General features: G+C 48.4%; 1 protein-coding gene across 1 annotated transcript; it reads right to left on the bottom strand.

Moving 5' to 3' along the window:
- Window positions 1-960: 960 nt before the first annotated feature.
- Window positions 961-6,274, bottom strand: LOC123170500 (disease resistance protein Pik-2). Its single transcript, XM_044588363.1, has 3 exons — window positions 4,919-6,274; window positions 3,842-4,462; window positions 961-2,950 (listed from the first exon to the last, which is right to left on the bottom strand). Exons 1-3 carry the CDS (start codon window positions 6,008-6,010, stop codon window positions 1,142-1,144), a joined length of 3,522 nt encoding a protein of 1,173 aa, XP_044444298.1. The 5' UTR covers window positions 6,011-6,274; the 3' UTR covers window positions 961-1,141.
- Between the last annotated feature and the right edge of the window lie 13,719 nt (window positions 6,275-19,993).

The raw sequence follows: 19,993 nt of genomic DNA, 5'->3' as shown, positions 1-19,993 counted from the left end.
AGCAATCAAGGGTGAGAAGGATCGGAGCGACTTGTAGCAGTTGACGCTAGCTCCGGTGATCGACGACGGGGTTGAGCTCCAAGTGCTCTTCTGTCCCGCCCACAGCATGGAGCTGCGTTTCTTATCCCAAGGTTCGATCCTCCCCCCTTCCTCGGAATCCTACTTTTTTTTCAGTTGGGCAGTGCACTCTAGGGTGTTTGATGAATTGCTGACATGCTGAGGCTTCAAGGTAAATCAATATTTTCTGGGTCAGGAGTCAGGACTCAGCAGCAGTCCACTTCCCCCCTCTGTTTTTACTGCAGTAGAACATGCCGCTGATGGCTCCCAACAACAATGACAGTCATAAGATGTGATGCTGGGGCATGTTTACATACATAGAGCTAGCATCCAATGGATCATCACCAATTTAGCATTTCCCCCCATCCCGTGCCAACGTGCACTTTTGAACAGAATTAACCCATCCCGTGCTTTCCATCTGAGTGGCAACTCTAGTGTAATCATAATCATGGTAATCTTGCTAATATTCTGATACTCCGGGTAAGGACGGTGCATGGGAGTGCTTGATGGACTAATACTCTGCTCGACCTGACGCCTGTGTCCGACAGAAAACTGAAGCAAACTGAAATGCAGTTGAGCTAGGGCTATTCTTCCGGCAGTGCATGAGATAACAATGATTAAATCAACGAACGGAGCATGCAGTAAACCTGAGTACACCTAAGAGCAAAATGCTCCCCTTCTTCTAACTACAACTACAAGACGAGAAGAGATCTATTTTATATTTAACACAAGGAAAAATAAGTATTAAACAAATCTAAACATCCTTTGAGAGGAAGGAAAACTGAAGGTAATCAATATAAACATCTTTCTACTGGTGTAATCCAACGAACTCGTTTGTGCTGCCACATCGTGACAGGCTTGTTGCCAGCATCACATCAACCACAGTCCACAATGCACTTTTAGTAATGACAAGCAAAAAATCCAACTGCCCGTAAAGAGTGCACATAGGTAGTGTATTTTTACAAAACTTGTTTATTGCCAATAAACACACAAGCAATGTGGAAAACCAATATACAAAAAAGCGACGGTTTGCGAAGGCTGGATATCCAGCTAATTAGTGATAGCTGAAAAAAAAAGGAACTCTTCATGTTGATGCCGGTAGTTTCTCCAGCTTCACGGCAGGCTTATTTGGATGACTGGCAAGCTGGCTAGCAAACTGTGTCCGGAATGCTTCATCATTGGTACCCTTGAGCAAGACTTCCTTGAGTTCAGTTTGATAATTCAGGCCGGTAAGCTTATATGTTGCACTGGAACAGTCAATCTTGAGCAGCTCAAGATTCTTCATCGATTTTGATCCAAAGATTACATGCAACTCGCTGGAGCTGCAACCAATCTCAAGGATCTTCACCTTTTCGAAGGTGGCCAACTGCTCTGCATACATCTCTGCGTAAAAATGGAGCTTGCCATCCTGAGGCTGCTTCACAAGAAGACGTAGAATGCACAGGTTGGGTAGCTTGGCAAGGAACTCAATGTCAGTTTTCTCCAAAGTGGTCATCTCCACATCCAACTTCCTGAGCTTGCTAAGTTGGTTCCATGGTAGAGGTAACTTTTCTTGAAGACCATACAGTTTAAGACTCTGTAGGTTTTTGCAAGGCAGGGGGATGCCATCCAGGGAGCCTTGATTGTCCTTGGCAAACTGCACTAACAAGGATTCCAAATGCACATGACCTGAGATTGCAGAGAAGAAGTCCTTGCTGTTCTGCCTATTGATACCAGACACACCAAGCTTGCGCAATTGGGTGAGTTTCTTGAGCTCTTCCACAATGGCTTTTCCCCCAGAAGCACTGACATTGACAACACCTAGAGTGTGCAGTGCTGTCAGTTTTCCAATCCCTTTAGGCACCTGAACACCAAGAAGGCCACGACGTCTGCGGAACTTTAGCAAGCTGCTGGATGGGGCAGGTGGTGTCAATGCTGAGACGGTGGTGCCAGCTCGGATATACTGCAACTTCTCTAACTTCACGACGTTCTTTGGCAGTCTGACTATGGAGGTGTGTCTCACATCCAGAGTCTGGAGCTGCCTAAGATCACCCAGTGAACTTGGCAGATGGAAAATCTCTCTACATCCTCGTAGGGAGAGAAACTTGAGGCGACGTAGCCGCTTCACCATCTCAATTAGATCTTCATCCTTTAAACCCGATGCATCCTCCAGATCAAGAACACGAAGCAACCTCATACTTTTGGAGATGAAGAATGGTTCCCACTTTCCAAACACTGTGAGCGACCGTAGCCGCGAGAAGTCAATGCTCTCAAATACAATTATGTCTCTGTCCCAACTCTCCAATATGATAAGGTGTCGCCCTGTGCGTTGGGTTGTCAGAACACAATTGGCCCCAAGTTCAAAGACAAGGTTCTCTTCCATTCTTCGCGAGACTATATACTCACGGATGAAGCCATTGACCTGGCATGAGACCATCCTTGCGTCATCGAATGCAGTGGTGACTAACTGTGGTATCTGCTGGATTATGCTCAGATCAAGGAGCTTGGAGAAGAATTTCTCCCCTTTCTCCACCGCAGATTCTTCGTCGCTGTCCCTGGAGTAGCCTTCTGCAATCCACCTCCTTACTAGTCGCCTTCTTCGAATGATTTGACCTCGAGGGAAAATTGATAGGTAAAAGATACATGGCTTGAGTGAATCCGGGCAAGTACGGAAATAGGAACGCATCCATTCAAATAGGCCCCGCAGACCATCATACTCCAGATTGGTCTCTAGGCGGTGCATAAATTTGTGATTCAGTGAATGCACCGTATCCATCAATGTTACTGTCTGCGTGGCCAATAAAGCAGCTATAGAAACTATCACTTTGGGAAGACCTCCACACTTCGAAATAAGTTCTTCGAGTTCCACATTCTTGTGACTTTTTAAAGGGCATGACTGATTCTTCCTGTATACCTATTGTTCAAACAATTAAACAGTTAATAATATCAAGTAATTAGCATCATATTCACTAATTACATTCTGTTGTTTCGGTTGCCAAATAAAGACTGATCAAATCTATGAACACATATAGTATGGTACATGCATGCATCAGTTCAGTGAACATTTGCAGAAAAAATAAATGAAATATTCATCGATACGTCTCTAAGTTATCCTATTCGGTTGCACAATGAAGAGTGATCGATCTATGAACACACATATATAGGATGGCACATGCATGCATCAGTTCAACATTTGCAGAACAAATATATTCATCGACACGTCTCTAAGTTATCCTTTAATTGTGAACACCTTATATTTATCTATGGAAAATTAACAGTTTCTAATTATATAAATGGTGTTTAACAAGTTGTGCGCCAAATTACTTCTCTTACTTTGACAACTAGTGCACACAAACTGACTAGAGTTGCTAGGTGACAATGATATCATCAAAACAATGAAGAAAAATAGATACGTAATACGACAATTTCAACATAAGCATCGAAAATAAATTTCAAAATGCATATTAGTCTATGCATAATGATACTATTGTTACTTTTATAATTACTTTGCTGATGTAGTTTGCACCTTCCATTTTTTTAGAATACTTTGCAAAATTTGGAAATACATATTAAAAATGTCATAGATATATATAAATGTTGTAATACTATTTCCACTAGAAGCAAAAATGAATGCTTGTATGTAAAAGGGTAGTTTTCTTGGCAAGAAAAGCATATATGGTTGTATTTTTATATTTGACAAATATCATGTTTGTTTCATTTATTTTTTATGCAGGTGGACATGAGTACTATAGCTCCATCAAAGAACCAAAAGCAGTTAGATACTGTTTCTTGTAAGAAAACACACCTCGTTTCTGAAGAGCTCCATGGCAGCAGCAGCTTCTAGACATTTGACATTAAAGACTTGCTCTTCGTTATTTGCGCAATATGTGGCAAGGCTGGCTTCAGTTGTAATGGCAATGATAACACTCGAAGAAGGCCTAGATACCAATGCAGCCTTTATTAAGTCCCATTCTTCTTTGGACTGGAGATCATCAATAACAATGAGACACTTATGTTTTCTTAGAAGGTCGCGGCACTCTTTAATGGGGTCTTTGTCTGAATGATGGTCCGAAAGAAGGCTTCGTGAAAAATCCCTTAAATTGAATGGATGTGATATGTCCACCCAACTATACTTGGTAAACTGGTTGGTCTGAAGCATTCTGTCATAGTACAAGTTTCTAACAAGTGCAGATTTCCCAATGCCAGCTATCCCCCAAACAGATATAATTGGGGAATCGCTGAAACATGCCTTAGCTGTATGATTGCGAAGTTCACTCATTTGTGACTCGCGTCCAACAAGGGGAAAGTTACCCATCCACTCAGTGACCGCTGTCATGTCGGAGGATCGAAGTTTTTCCAAGGAGGAATTTGGGCCAACTTCATGCACCATTGGTTTCTCTTCTTTGTCTCCATTGTCCTGAGAACCCTGAAGGTGGGGAGAAGTGTCAATTAACAAGCAGCGACCAAGGCAAGGTACATATAAAGAACTTAATTGAAGTACTATAATCCTCACAAAAAAAAAGCAATCTACTACTTGTGAAAATGACTATCTAGTACCGTTAAAATGGCCACACTTCTCAATGTCCTGCGCAGCTGGCATCCCGGAGGTAGAACTAACGGGTGTGTGACTTAGTTAAACTATGGTTTTCTTAAATTGTGATCTGAACATGGTTTGACACTAATGTATATTTCGGTAAGCACAAACATTGTCGCGCATATGCATATACAGTATCTGACATACCTTGGCTTCATGTTAGTTATTTTGAAATTCAACATTTTAGAGTTCCCCGATGAAATTAGCATGTTGAGTAAATTAACAAATTCATAAGCTGAAAAACATTCCATGGATGTAATTGATGATGTTTCGTGCTCAACTAATTACCTCTTTGAAGAAAGCACAAACTGAGTGCTCAGGTGAGAACTGCTTGAGCTCCACTGGTTGGTAAGCATGTCCAATGCACAAGCTTGCAATCTCAAATTGCTGTGTGGACACGACGATCCAACTGCCTTTCTTCATGTCTGGAAGGAATGTCCTCACGGCATCCCAATCCACCATGTCAGTCAGGTTCTCCAAGACAACAAGGTAAGTCTTGGTGTTGACTTCGTGCACAAACTCCTTCAGGAGTTGCTCTTGTTTGGCCTTCATCTTTGTCAAGACATGTACACCCAGATCTGCTCCGTGTTTATCATGAGTGTCTGCGGCGTAGACCTGAGCCATGAAACGCCGCACAAGCTCATTGGGGTTGAAAGGATGCATGAGCTTCACCCAGGCGCGACATGCGAAGTTCTTTCTGATTTCTGGATCATTGTACGCCTTCCTGATGATGGAAGTCGTCCCAAGATCCCCACCTGTTCCCCAAACCGAGATAACCTGAAGGGGAATGTCATTGCTGCCTTTGTTGGTGATCAACTGGGTGAGATCCCCCAAGCCTTGCTGCCTCCTCGCGGCGTCCCTTGCCTCGACGAGCATGTTGAATGCTGACGAACCAAGGGAGGCGCCTGGCGTAGCCATCTGGTGCTGCGTGGCGGCTGCCTTGGAGCCAGAGTCGCTGATGAGGTTGTAGCGCGAGTTCCTGGTACTCACATCCTCCACCCTCGCCTTGAGCTGCCCGATTTCGCTGACGGCCTCGTCAAGCGACAGTTGAGACGGTGGCAGCCCTATGCACCAAGATGGGACCATGCGCCACCACCACCCGGCCTTGGTGTCAAGGTGGACGACGAACTCGATGCAGTCCTCCACATCGTAGGCCAGCTCGCGGACCTGCCGCACCCAGGTCATCACCACCTTGTTCTCCACACGCTCCGTCGTAGCGACGTTCAGGAATGAGTGCATCATCTCAAACTCGCCTGTGATGAACACGAGGTCGCGCTGCGCGCTCTCCCGGAGCTTGGCCTCCTCCTCGATGGCCGACTGGGCCTTGGTCAGTGCGCCCTCCACCACCGACTTGGCCAACCCAACAACCAGGTCCGCCATGGCTGCAGCCTGGTACCTCTCAAGATTGTGTGTTTCTTGTGGGTGATGCTAGTGCTTGATGGGGTTGTTGTGCATCGACTTGTGGAACATGGCATTCTTAAAGGGGGAGATGGCTAGCCCTAAGACAACAAATTAATCATCTGCCAAACTTGCTGGCCAGATCTGTGAGATGTGGTCAAGTCTTCGCCGATCCACTGTAAATTAAATTAATCTTCCGGCCTGGTAACAGCTAATGGCTCTCTGGAGCAGGTATTTTTCAATGAGTACTCGTACAACTCTTTGTTTTTCTATCTTTCTTAATATTTTCCCTACAACTCTTTGTTTTTTATCTTTCTTATTAATACCCTCACAGAAGTAGTACGCGATTAGCTGTATTACGCAGAAGGTCCTGGAGCTGTTTAAGACCAAGGACCATCACAAACTCCCTCTCTACGATGGCAATAAAGGGGCACAGGCAAGGTTCTGTAATCATGATAAAATATGAAAGGGTTAGTTTCTCACGATCTATGCATCATATGTTATGGCACTTGGCACATCAATAATTTATTTTATACAAGGATATGTATTATGGCCAAAAACCAAGCTCACAAAATGGAAATAACAAAAGCGAATTAACAAAACATACTATCATATTTTGGCTATCACCGGACTTGTGAGTTGTGACAATGTGTTTTCCTGTCACCCGCCAGTAAATAAACAAGGATGAAGCCAAGTGAAATTACTTTTAAAGTCAACAATCAAAGAACATGAAGATAATATTTGCATGTCGTTGCCGCATTATCAAATTCTAGATCTAGCTAGGGTTTTCACCCCGGATATCAGATCCGAAATTCAACAAAAAAACACAAATATGACCATGCTGTCAAATAAATATAAATTTTATATGACATGCAAGTTTGTCTTTGGATTAAGTACTTACCGTAGTTTCCCAAAGAGAAGTACTTGTCGTAGTATCATGTAGACTACATATTGATAGAGCAATTAATTGTTGGAAGAGCGAGTAGCTTCATGTCTAGTCGAGGCGTTCCTACCCTAGCCGCCGCCACCACCAGGCGTCTAGGGTGAGGTGATCTATTTCCTCCGATCTCCACCGGCCGGGGCGCTGGCCCCCTCTCCCTTCGGCCGCTGCTCCGGTGGCAGGAGGGAGGGGGGACCTCGTTCCTCCGCTCTGTAGTTAGGATTTGGATTTGTAGGTCGTGGTGCTTCGTTGGGATGGTGGGAGCGGCGCCTGGACGAATAAATCTGCCTCAACTCCACTCCCACACCGGTGGTGTCTTTCATGGCGGCGTCACGGAGTTGATGGCATCGTGTCTCTGTCGATCCCTCAGATCGGTAGCGTTAGGGTTCATGGATGGTGTTGGCGAGGCGGGAGCGGCGACTCCATCAGGTGTGTCTCTCCTTCTGCTCTGTCCCCGTTGCTGTGGTGTTGTCTTCGACGTCATGGTGAAGCAGGGAGGTTTTGTCTGTTCAGGAGTACGCGTAGGCGGTTGTCTACGCAAGTGACAGCTGGAAGATGGAGTATCTTGTGTTGGGTCTGTGGTCGAAGACTAATAGTTCTGGTTTCCTCCTCCGACGTCGTCGTCATGCGGGGGTGTCAGTTCTGAAGTTTGATGTGTTGAGTATCGTGATTATTAGGAAAGACGAGATAGACTAGGATTTGTTCTGGCTTGTCTTGTACTCCAAGTAGATCATTGTACTCCTATCTATATGCCCACAACTATTCCATTAATCCCCTCTCTCCCTTCTAACATGGTATCAGCCTTACCTCGATCCTAAACCCTAGCCGCCGCTGCTTCCGCACCCGCGCGCCGCCCCCGGGGCGGTTGGCCTCCATGACCACCGCCGGGGGCCGCACCGCCCGTATCTAGGGTTCGTCCGCCGGTCGTGTTGACCGGCTGCCCTAGAGAGTCTTTTTCCCGAGCCCTTGCTCCGGAGTTTTCTCTCTCCCGCCGGTCATCTTGATCCGCGGTTTCTTTTTGGTTTTCCGATCTAATCTTGATCGTTTTGCGTCGCCCACCGCCGCCGTCGACCCCGTGCGCCTCTACTCCAACACTGGCGCGATAGGCGGCTTCTTCACCGACCCAACGGCCTCGCGCGTCGTCCGCGCGTCTGCCCCCCGGTCGCCCCGACCCGGCGGCCTCGCGCCATGCAGCGGCCCTTCACCGCCACCGTTCACGCGCCGGCCCGCCCGTCGGTCTACGCCGACCGTCACCGCCCTGCTCCGACCGGGACTCCTGCCTCACCCCGATCCGGCGGCCTCGTGCCATGCGGCGGCCAATCATAGCCACCCTGCCGCCCGCCGTCGCCGGCTTCATCTCGGACTCCGCCGCCACCCTGCCTCCACCAAGCGGCGTCCCCGACCTCGCGCGCGATCGGATTGATCACCCACCTGCCGCCGCGATCCGCCTCAGCTATGCCGTGCGAACGACCTGGCCCATCGATTGCGCGCGCCTTCGCAGGCCCCGTGAAGAGCGTCCCCGAGTTCAGCGCGCCCCTCCACCGATCGAGCAACGGGTTGCCGCTGCGTCGCCCCATCGGGCCGCAGCGCCGCCGCCCCGTGGTTTTTCTCCCGGCTGCACCGACCCGCGTCACCGCTGCGTCGCCCCTTCGGGCCGTAGTGCCGCGGCCCGCGGTCCACCGCTGCCCCGAGGTCGTCCGATCCAGGTCGTCCCCGTGGTTGCAATGAACCTCATGCCGCCGCTGTGTCGCCCCGTCGGGCCATAGCGAGCGTGGCACGTGGTCTCTGCTGCCGCCCGAGGCCGTCCCCGCGGCTGCACCGACTCGCGCGCCGCCGTTGCGTCACCCCCTCAGGCCACATCGCCACGGCCCGCAGTCCCCGCCGCCACCCCGAGGTCTTCTCGCCGTCGCCCCGACCCGCCCGTCTGCCGCTGCTGCGTCGCCCCTTCAGGCCGTAGCGCCGTGACCTGGGGTCCACTCCGCCGTCACAGCGTGTCGACTTCCCGTGGTATGCACCGCGCCGCCTCCCTTGGCGCAGGAGCGCCACCGTCCGCGCCGGTCTTCGTCACGCTGTCAGGGTTCTTCGCCTACTTCGAGCACCGCCGTCGCGCTCCTAACCTAGTCGCCGCTGCCGCTCTTCCTTGGCCGCTGCCGCTGCTACCCCCGTAGCCGCTGTCGCCCGTCCAGCTCCTTCGGCTTCGTCCAGCACCAGCCCGTCACCAGCGTCGCCATCATCTACCCCGACCGCTTCATCTACTTCGACAATCGCGGGTGACATCGGTCCCGCGCTGATTGGCGCCGCAACTGTCGTCGAGTCCTTCGCTGCTGGCCCCTTCGACTTCTCCGACATGGTGTACAGCTCGTGCAGGTCCCTCGTCTACGCATGCCCGGTGCTGGCAACACCGGTGCGTGGCTTCGTCCACGACGTGTCCCCGGGCCTGGCAAGCCTGGTGTGGCGCTTCGTCAAAATCTTCTTCGTCCGTCTACGCATGCCCGGTGCTGGCAACACCGATGCGTGCCTTCCTCCACGACGTGTCCCCGGGCTTGGCACACCCGTCGCGACGCCTCGTCAACATCATCTTCTTCCCGGCGCACCACTACTCCGACACTACTGCGGCCATGCTAACTCGGCGCCTCCTTGAGCCCGCGGCTCCACGGTGACATCCTCGACACCGGCTACCCCGACTCGACATCGACCATGGCATTCTTTGCACGGCTACCTCGACCACACCTACACCACCCTACACTCTCGGCTACCTTGACAACGACACAAAGGGCTACCGCCTTGCTTGAGCAACCTCGTCGGTTTCCACTCCAGCCACGACTCCGCGATGCATCGGCCGTTACGACTGTGTGGGGGGGGGGGTGTTCGTCGGCTTGCCTTCGGATTCTTCTCCAGTCTCACCGTCTGTGTCGCTACCGTTGTGACTACGGGGGGATGTTGAGTATCGTGATTATTAGGAAAGACGGGATAGACTAGGATTTGTTCTGGCTTGTCTTGTACTCCAAGTAAATCATTATACTCCTATCTATATGCCCACGAGGCTCAAGCAATACAACAACTATTCCATTAATCCCCTCTCTCCCTTCTAACATAATGGCGTGTCCGGGGACATGTTGCCCCGGTCTGATTCTTTCAACGACTATGGTTTTGCTTCTAGCAAACTACTTTGGTGGTCCGTAAAGCTGCTGATCAGCGATGGAGACGCATCGAGCTTGGGTGAAGAGGTGATCTGCTTTTTATCCTTTGGTGGCCGCTTCGGTGGTGTCGAAGGAAAGGAACAGGCGCTGGTATTCTGCATAGGATTTTCCTATCTTTTCAGTTATGTATGGTCGGTGCCTACGTGCCTTGTAACTTGATCTCTATTCTATATAAATAACACACATATTACCATGTAAAAAAAAGAGCGAGTAGCTTCATCTTAATTGTTAAACAACGATGTTTCCTGATAAAATGGAGAAGTTCATGGATATTTCATTAATAGAATCAAACCATTACAGCAGTGCCTTAAAAGATAAACAAAGGGGAATGACTTTCTTTTTGCAGGCCTTACTTGTATTACTCAAACTTCATCAGGATTACAGTCCGCTAGGCAGAGTTCTACTGTCTTGGTGGGACAAGGTACTTTCCAAAGAGCAATTCTAGCTCCTAGACAACTAATAGCACACACGTTCCCGCATCGCCCCCGCTCGGGTGACTCAGGTGGTACTCCAACCCTAGCCGTCGTCGGGGCTGACCCCCTCCCTCCCTTCCTCCTGCCGCCGCCGGAGGACGCCGATGGCGGTGGCAGGGGTTCTCCTCGCTCCCGCGTCTCAGGGCGGTGCGGGGCCCCTATGCGCGTGGAGGCGCGACCGATATAGGGAAGCGGCAGCGATGGCTGCGGCGCCGGTGGCGGCGGCGACCGATCTAGCGAAGCGGCGGCCATGGTTGCGGCGACGACGGCGATGACCAGTCCTGCCTCGGGCCGGCGGTTGCAGGCACATTGGGCTGCTCGGTCACGGGCGGCTGCTCGCACCGGTGGGCCTGGTTCGGGCAGCGGGCGGTCTATTCTGCGGCGGCGCGTCATCCGGCTTTGGATCGGCGGCGGCATCGAGGGCCTAACGGACTGCTTGGCGGCACCTCCGGTCAGATCTGTTCTGGCCGGTGCAGCCAGCGGTGGTGGTCATCTTCTCCGTTGGAGGTGGCCGGCCAGAGGCTGGGTAGTCGGATCTCGAGATCCGTCATCTAGTCCTGGCAGCGAGTTGGGGAGACAGAATTGCCGGTGAAAACCGAGCCGACGGCAGGCGATGACGGCGTTCTGCGTCCTTACCTTGATGAACATGTTAGAACAAACCCTCTCACACTCACTCGGATGTAGGTGGAAGGAGAGGGACACACATATTTTTCCGGCGCACAAACGCCTCCGCCGCACGAACGGCGCCTCGGCCGCTCGAACGGCCTCACTTTACTAGGCACAAACCCGGGCGCGGCAACACACCGCAGCCTACCCAGAGGAGCTCTCTCACAGCCGACCGGGCACATACCACGGTCCCGGCGGAGACTACCTCATCTCTGGCTCCTAGGCTCGGCTCATACCGGCGCAATCAACCAATACACAGGGAATGGGTTTTATACCCGACACGCACACACACCTAGCTAGCTACCACGCCTAAGGTCACCACGCACACACGCACGCACGACCCAGCCACCACCGGCCACTAACTCAACTAACCCACGGCCTGCCTAACCAACTATGCATGCACACGCACATGCAGTAACAAACTACTGCTAGCTACATGCATGGCTCCAGCACTTGAGCAGCTCCTCAACGGCCGCAAGACCGAGCCTCTCCACGCGCCAAAAACTGCTGCACGTCTGGCTGCCCAACTTCATGCGCGGAGTCTCGGCGAGCACAACCACGTTGCGCCAACGGACGCGCTAAATCAAGATTATGGCTGACAGAACGCATCGTCGTGTAACTACTGTCGACCCACTTGTGCTGCTCCGAGGGAAACCCTAGGATCTTGTGTTCCAGATCGGATGATGGCGGACTACGGTGTCGTTTCTCTCTTGGGAGCATCGTCTATGGAGCAGCGCTGGAAGACAGAGGCAAGAGGCGGAGCGGCTTCGTCTTGAACGGAACTTCGGTTGAGATGTCAAGTCATGCCTGACCGACAGGTGCTACGCTGTGTCATGCCTGGTCGGCAGGTGCTACGCACGACAGATCTTCCGGAGTCTTGGCGTCGAGATGGACGAGCGTAGAGCGGTGGAGTCGTTGAGCGCCGTGATGGCGTCGACGGATAGCCGGACTGGTAAGGATGATGCGGATCTCTCTCCTAAAGATGTGACAGTGGTTCGATGATGATGGCGGCGTTTAAAATGTACATGTGTTGTACGCTTTAGGTCTGCTGCACCGGTTGAGATGGATGGATCGGCCACGATATCGGTTATAGATTTGGGGAGTAAGAACACTCCACATTATCAAGTTTGTAGGTGTGAGCGGTGGCTTCGTGTGGCTTGATGTATGTTCTTATCACACTTTCGTGGAATAATTAATAAAGATAGCTGCATGAATCGACTGATGCAGAGGCTGGGGGTTTAACCTCCTTCTCTAAAAAAATAAAAAAAATCTACCATAATTGGCCAAGAAGTGATTAATAGTATTCTGGGTACACTTTATATGAGTAAAACAAGTCTGAACAAAGCAAGCTTAACATCCACGCAGAAAATGGCATGGGAAGCAAAGTCCAACGTGATAATACTCGAGGATCTTAAACTATGTAATGACATCAAAAGAAAACAAAAGGACTCGTGGCTCAAGTCCTTGAACCTCACATATTTCTTGCTAAACAATTCGTCTATGGCAAAGGCCCCATTGGCTTTATTTTTGTCATTTCTTCTGTAAGAGTAGGACATTGGGAACACCCTTACTAAGAGATTATTCTATCAATCCTAGAGCAGACAAAAAGCTAAGATGGCTTGGATCGATGGATCTGTCTGGATATGCTTCGTTAACCACCAACAATTATATGATGGGGCCTTTGCCATAGGCGAAAAGCCAATGGCTTAGATTAAAGGATCTTCCTTGCTATACTTCGGAGTTATGAGAAGAGTTGGGTATTTTAGACGAGAATTACCAGATCCGTAACACGAGCTGGATATGTATTCCAAATAAGAATTGACAGATCTATGAGGTGACAGTATTTCTTAAAGGGAGACTTCTGTAGAGACCAGAGCTGAAGTCATTACAAACCATGTGGGTACTAGCCATTTCCCTTGTCCTGGCAACTGCCATCATCTATGAGATGAGTAAATTTTATATCAATAGGTGGGTGAATCACATTAATTGGATGGGTACAATCCTCACATCAATACGGGTGGCATGTTGTGAGAGGTGGAGGTCCACAAAAGCAATAAGACTGTTTTCTTTAACTCGCTAACTACCTCAGCTTTGTGTTAGTTGGCTAAATCTTTACTACTAATGCCTGAGATCAATCACCAATGCATTTGGCTCGGCTGTAATACGAGTATGCTTTGCTAACCACCATCAATGGAGGCTGAGCTCTCCTTTTCGATCGGTGACTGAGCCTTGGCCAGCGGTCCTTGGCCAGGCCAACCACAACGTTCCCACTCACACTTGCTATTATCACCTACCTACCGTCGGTGCACTGGCCCGAGATGTTAATATCCTGAATTATTCATTGGCTTTGGGCCAAATGCATGATAACTAATTGATTTAAACTACGGTCTTCGATGACTGAGGTCATAAAGTTGGAGTAATCAACATAGTGAGCAGCATCTTGTGATCAATTTGCCCACATGGTTTGTAGGAACGAGCCAACAATAGCACTACATTAAACAACCATCGACTAGATCTGCCAGCCTAGATTGGACCGTTGGAGTGTGTAGCCTTCCTTGAAAGTGTTTTCTAGGATTACTGTCTTCTGCCTTCATTTGTTCTGTTTTGATGGGGGTGATTGATTTTACTTTTTGGATTAATTTGGTTTTCTTGGATGGTGCTGTGTCTAAGTTCATTTACATTGGTTGCTTGCATGCACTAGAACAGTACGCGGCTTTAGAGGTGATTCTGGGACACAACTCTCAGTTGGCCAATGGGTGCGCCTATGGTTGTTTCTCACTGTGGCAGGACCCCTGCGGGGTGGCTTCAGTGGACGGTGTTCTCCGGATGTTGCGTGACAATAGGTCGGTGTGAGGCTTGCAACTTTCTCCGGTGAAGCTCTTCAGCAAAATCGGAGTTGCCATGTCCGCGATGCTTTGGTCGGCTATTTGGCGATTCTTTGTGGCTCGGTGCAACCTCTCGACGGTTTGTAAGTTTGTGCTTGTCCTAGGCAAAGCCAAAGTCATCTGATCAGGTGTGATGGATGATGCCAACATCGCTCTTGGTTGGCGCCGATGACCTGGTTAAGTCGTTGGATGGGTCATGATCTTGTGAGAGGCTAGGTCGTCCATGGGTGCTCCTTTTGGTGTTTGTAATCTAGGTTACTTTCTGGTCTTCCTGTAATTAACTAGGCAACTGTGTTCTCCTTAATCAATGAAAGTGGCAAATATTTTGCCTCGTTTAAACACAAACTCTCTGATGGTTTAGGTTCTGCATGTAGCTAACCGTCGCTAATAATCAATATTATCGGAGAAACCGTCTGGAAACGAAATTACCTCAGATGGGAAGCATCCATTATCTCTCACAACAAACACACAAATGATCTATGACATCCACATACAAATTCATCTCATAATTACCAAATCTAAATAGTAGTATTGGGAAAATGGATTATTTTTTGTTATGTCGTTGTCGTCTCGCTTATTCATGTCTGTTGAGGGGTGAACATCGAGATCTCCTAGATTATCCGACCAAGGGTTAAAAAACTCCAATCCCTTCAGAGACAAGGACGCAATTTACCCAGGTTCAGCCCACCGGTGAGGTGTAACACCCTACTTTTGCTTTATGTGTTATTGCTTGTATATTGAGAGCTCCCTTTCTTATACGAAGAGCTGTGAGCTCTAAGTGTTCTAATGGGGGTCCATCCTCTGGACGGCCTCCTCCCCTCTGTTATATCTCTTTGGATGGAAACTCTTTCTCTTACCAATCGTTAGACCGGCCGGGATGGAGGAGACGCTTCCCCCCTTGTCGTCCATGCGAAGAGCCCACCATGACACCACGGAGTGGGTTATAGTAGGTGACAGCCTCACGTACAGTTGTGTCGTCATACCCTTGCAGTACATGGCACTATGTCCAATCACCCGCTAGAGATAAACTAATCACATAATGCTCTCCTCTATGCCCATGAAAGTGAAGTGATATGCAATATATGTTCACACATCACAATTAGAGAATTACATCACAACACAATATCAAAACATTAAACTATATTCAACTTCACAAAATTACTAGCAATAGGTTTATCCCATGTCCCCGAGAACATAACAGACTACTCACAACACATCATATGAATCATTATCAATGGGATGAAAATATGATTAGCAATCTGAACATATGAATCTTTCACAGATAAAACTTCTAAGCATCAACCACACATAGTAATCAACACTGCAAATTATACTCACCAAAGGATCTGAGGTAATAGTTTATATGGATCAGAAAGCTGGAGTTGAGGGAGACGATGGTATTGATGAAGATGTTGATGGAGATGACGATCCCAATGATGATCGGAGTGTTGCTGATGGCGATGGATTCAATTTCCCCCTCCCGGGGGGATCAGCTTGCCAGAGGGCAAAAGTTCTTCGCATATGTTCCGCATCACAGAAGGCTACAAAAAACCCATAAAAATCCCCGTAGGGTTTTCCCCCAAAATGAAAATAGGCCAAGTGGAGTCATGAGGAGATGCCTATAAACCCCACACAACCACACCACGCGGCTAGGGGGTGGCTGCATACACTCCACATGGGCCACCCTGGCCCCATCTGGTGGCTCCATAAGTCTTTTCTTCCCAAATATTTTTGATTTTTTTGGTGATTTATTGAATTCTTGAAAAATTCTTTCTTCACTACCATCATTTTGCTCATTTTTTCCAACTTTTTTGTAATTTCTCTACTAGTGTAGTACATGAAAATTTGAGGGGAAAATATATTAGAACTAACACTAGTAGAAAAAGGGCCATTTGTCCCGGTTCATAAGGCCCATTTGTCCCAGTTCAGGAACCGGGACTAAAGGGTCGGTACTAAAGCGTTGTACCTTTAGTCCCGGTTCTTATACCAACCGGGACAGATGGGGCTCCACGTGCCCGCTGCGGCTTGCCCTGGCAGGGGGGCCTTTTGTCCCGGTTGATAGCACTAACCGGGACCAATAAGCTACCACGCGTCAGCAGTTCAGGGGCTAGGGTTTTTGTTTTTTTCTAAAGGGGGGTGGGGGTTGGGGGTTTTGGGGGGTTTTTGTAGGGTTAATTTAGGTGTTTCATATATTGTGTTAGCTAGCTAATTAATAGAGAGAAGTGTCCTCTCTTATCTCCGTGCTTGATCGATGCTACGTACTATACGTATAGAGAGGACTCGACACGCTAGCTAGTAAGCAAATGAAGGAAACCATTAAGTACAGAAGATCGTCATGAACATATGCTTATAGAGAGAAGTGATATCGACCTCTCCTTCTCCGAGAGATTGGTCGAACAACAAGTTTTCGTATATCTATCCGACGCTACTGGCTACATATATACAATATAAGATCTCTTACAATATAATCCCCTAATTATATATGAACTCATGTTCCATACGGTATTCTCCGTCTTTATTGATCACGTGGTCAAGAAAGAATCCCGCCAATTCCTCTTGAATTGCTCGCATGCGATCTTGTGCTAGGAGTTCATCCCGCATCTGAAATACCTAATTTGAAGAAGGGTGTCAATACAGATATATGAATGAATGAAACTCAACACAAATGATGGTAGTAAAATAAAATTGTGAATATTATTTCTTACGCACTTCATATTGTTTTTTAGAGTAGCTCCGCTCACAGGTCGTGTGGCAGATGGACTCGCAAACGTAGTATCCACAGTAATTATTCCCGGGTTCCTGCCACAACCACTTTACAAGAAATAGAGGTCAATCAAACCGATAAGCAAGCATGCTAAATGGTATTGATGAAACTAGCGCTTGAATCACTAGGAGATGCGCGGAAATAGCTAGTAGTACTTACTTTCGGTGTGTAAATCGCAGCTTCCCCGGCAGTCCCGGAGCTTGTGCGGTGAATTTTTTCCAAACCCTGCCAGACAAAGAAAACAATTACTTGATATCAGGAAATGAACAAAGTTGCCGATATGGTGCGATAATGATCGACTTAACTTACTTCTCGAGCATTTCAGTCATGTCCGCATACTCCTGGGGATCTTTTCGTCTCGAGTCTAAGACGGTTACTAGTCCCTGCTCAAGCTTAATATCTAGGAGAATATAGTGGAATCTGCGCACGCATGCATAAATCATCAATTACATTACTATAACCTCAACTAATAAGGGAAACCGAATATGCACAAGACAGTAACACTCACTTGAAGTTGTAAGGAACGAGTGTTATATCTTTGTTTTGATTTATTACCAACGATCATAGCAAGTTGGCCTCGATCTCTTTGGAATGAAATTTAACCGTAAATTCATCTATGAGATTTGTGTTAATGAACCCAATATCACCGATTTGTCTTTTCTTGCATTCGGCGATCTTCAATCTGCATAATATAGTGAGGATAATTATATATATACATGCAATGAAAGAGCTCAGCTATCTATAGAGACTTAATGACAGAAGTAGTACTTACAGACAGTAGCAAGTGACCGTTAATTTATCGAGGGCCTTTTGATTGAAAAACTGAAAGAACTCCTCAAATGGAACAGACAACAGATCAATTTCAACGAGATCATGCTCCTCTTTAACTCTCAGCGTCAAAGTATCCTCCCCCCAGACTCTCTGCAGGTTTTCATGTACCAATCATGGAATCTTCGCATCATTGTTGTTAGAGGAGGATTACCAGGTTTGACGAGAGGCTTCCCGTACTAGTATCTGAATTCGTCCACCTCCATTATATCAAAATGTGCATCATCGTTGTGCATGTAATCTGCAGGATTGGTACCGGGCAAAATCCCCAGATGATTAGCGACGATATCGCTAGACACCTTGAGCAGGGGGCACGATTGGTTCGCTTGTTCGCCGAGCTGGGGAATTGTTTTCCCACTTCTTCGTTCTGCTAACCTTCGATCAGTACAAGTAATTCCCGACCGGGACGCTTCCTTATATGTCCTTTCAATAATGCGGTCATAGTTGGTTTGCGGCGGAGACGATGGTGGTCGCTTTAGGGCATCCAAACTGCGCTTCGCTTTCACCGGATCTATCTTCTCCTCCGGAGGTGGAGGTTTCCTTGCAAAAAAGTCCTTCACTTCGGCTTTAGAGATCTTCGCGTTTTCCTCGTCGGTCCTCTCATATGGTAACTTCTATAAAGGCTTGAGATATGGACCGAATCTGTATTGCCTCCCGCCTCTGGCTGTACTGGTAGATACCGGAGCAGGCCGAGCGGCTGCGACTGTCTTCTTTTGTTGCTTACGAAGCGGAGAAGGCGGCGGGTTGCTACGACGCGCCGGAGCAGCCGGAGCGGCGGCGGCTCTCTTCCGCCCTTGCTGACGAGGCGGAGGAGGATGCGGGCTGCTCGGACGCGCTGGCGCAGGCGGAGAAGGAGGCGGAGTGCCGCCACGCGCCTGAGAAGCCGGAGAAGGAGGCAGAGTGCCCTGATCACTCGCCGGAGGAGGAGGCAGAGGAGGAGGCGGAGTGCCCTGACTCGCCGGAGGAGGAGGAGGAGGCGGAGGCATCCAGTTAGGAAGGTTGATGAACTCCTTCCGCCATAGGCATGGAGTCTTTAGAGCAGAACCCAGCCGTGTCTCCCCTTCACCGGTAGGGTGGTCAAGCTCGAGCTCCTCAAATCCCTCCGTTATTTCATCCATCATCACCCTAGCATATCCTTCTGGAATCGGCCGGCAGTGAAAAGTTGCGCCGGGTTCAGGATATATTTGATCTTTTTTGTAATTTCCCACGCGGTCACCACATGCACTGGTGCAACGCGGTGCGCCAGGGCAGCCAGACCGTGTCTAGGCTCAAGTCCTTTTAACACTGAGTCTCTGCATGCCCTTTGTTTGCTACTAGGTCAACCAGATAAGACTGGAGCTTTGAGACAAGTTTCTGGATAGAAACTGTTGAGCAAATTTGTGAGAAATCCATATAGAGATAAGGTTTGAAACTTGGTGGTTAAGCTATAGGTTGGAAGGTAGTCATGCTATAAAATTTCAGCTCAAATGGACCAAACAAAAATATACTTCCTTCACAAAGTGACCTTGTTGTCCAGAAGTGAAAATATTTTCTTGAGCCAAATTCTCCACATGACTATGGATATTTTTGCATAGGGAGGTGAGTCGTGACTCAAAGAATATTAGGGAATTTATTGGGATTTTTCAGAGCCATAAAAATGATGGTTGCTTTGTAGCAGATTGAGAAAATATTCAATAAAATCAAGGCATGATCTTGGGAGGTATGAAGTCTAGAGATGATTTGAGAGTGCTAGGATTCACTTGGAAGAAAATCAAAAAGAATTCCCAAGTGGCAAGTCCAAAAGAGTTGAATGAAATTTCATATTCAAACCAAGTATTCAATAAATCCCAGAAAAGTAAATTGTCAAAAATCCAGGGTGTCACAATTTGGAAGCACTAGTAGAAAAAGGGGCTTTTACCCCGGTTGGTAAGGGCCTTTTGTCCCGGTTTTCGAACCGGGACTAAAGGGTCGTTACTAAAGCCCTAACCCTTTAGTCCCGGTTCTTACACGAACCGGGACAGAAGGTCCTCCACGTGGCCGCTGCTGCCAGCCCAGGCAGGGGGGCCTTTGGTCCCGGTTGGTGACACCAACCGGGATCAATAGGCAGGGCCTTTTGTCCCGGTTGGTGACACCAACTGGGACCAATAGGCATCCACGTGTTAGCATTTCAGGGGCTGGGGTTTTTGTTTTTTTTTGAAAGGGGGGAGGTTGGGGGGTTTTGGGGGGTTAA

Source organism: Triticum aestivum, chromosome 7D, assembly GCF_018294505.1.
Source record: "Triticum aestivum cultivar Chinese Spring chromosome 7D, IWGSC CS RefSeq v2.1, whole genome shotgun sequence".
Lineage (NCBI taxonomy): Eukaryota > Viridiplantae > Streptophyta > Magnoliopsida > Poales > Poaceae > Triticum > Triticum aestivum.
Note: the sequence above shows the minus strand (reverse complement) of the source record. Positions and strands in the feature narration are given on the sequence as shown.

Excerpts from the sequence above, each read along its gene's own strand:
- LOC123170500 (XM_044588363.1), bottom strand. The coding sequence starts at position 6,010 with ATGGCGGACCTGGTTGTTGGGTTGGCCAAGTCGGTGGTGGAGGGCGCA. Across the intron at positions 4,463-4,918 it reads TTTGTGCTTTCTTCAAAGAG|GGTTCTCAGGACAATGGAGA; the intron begins GTAATTAGTTGA and ends CCCCACCTTCAG. Across the intron at positions 2,951-3,841 it reads TGGAGCTCTTCAGAAACGAG|GTATACAGGAAGAATCAGTC; the intron begins GTGTGTTTTCTT and ends TTTGAACAATAG.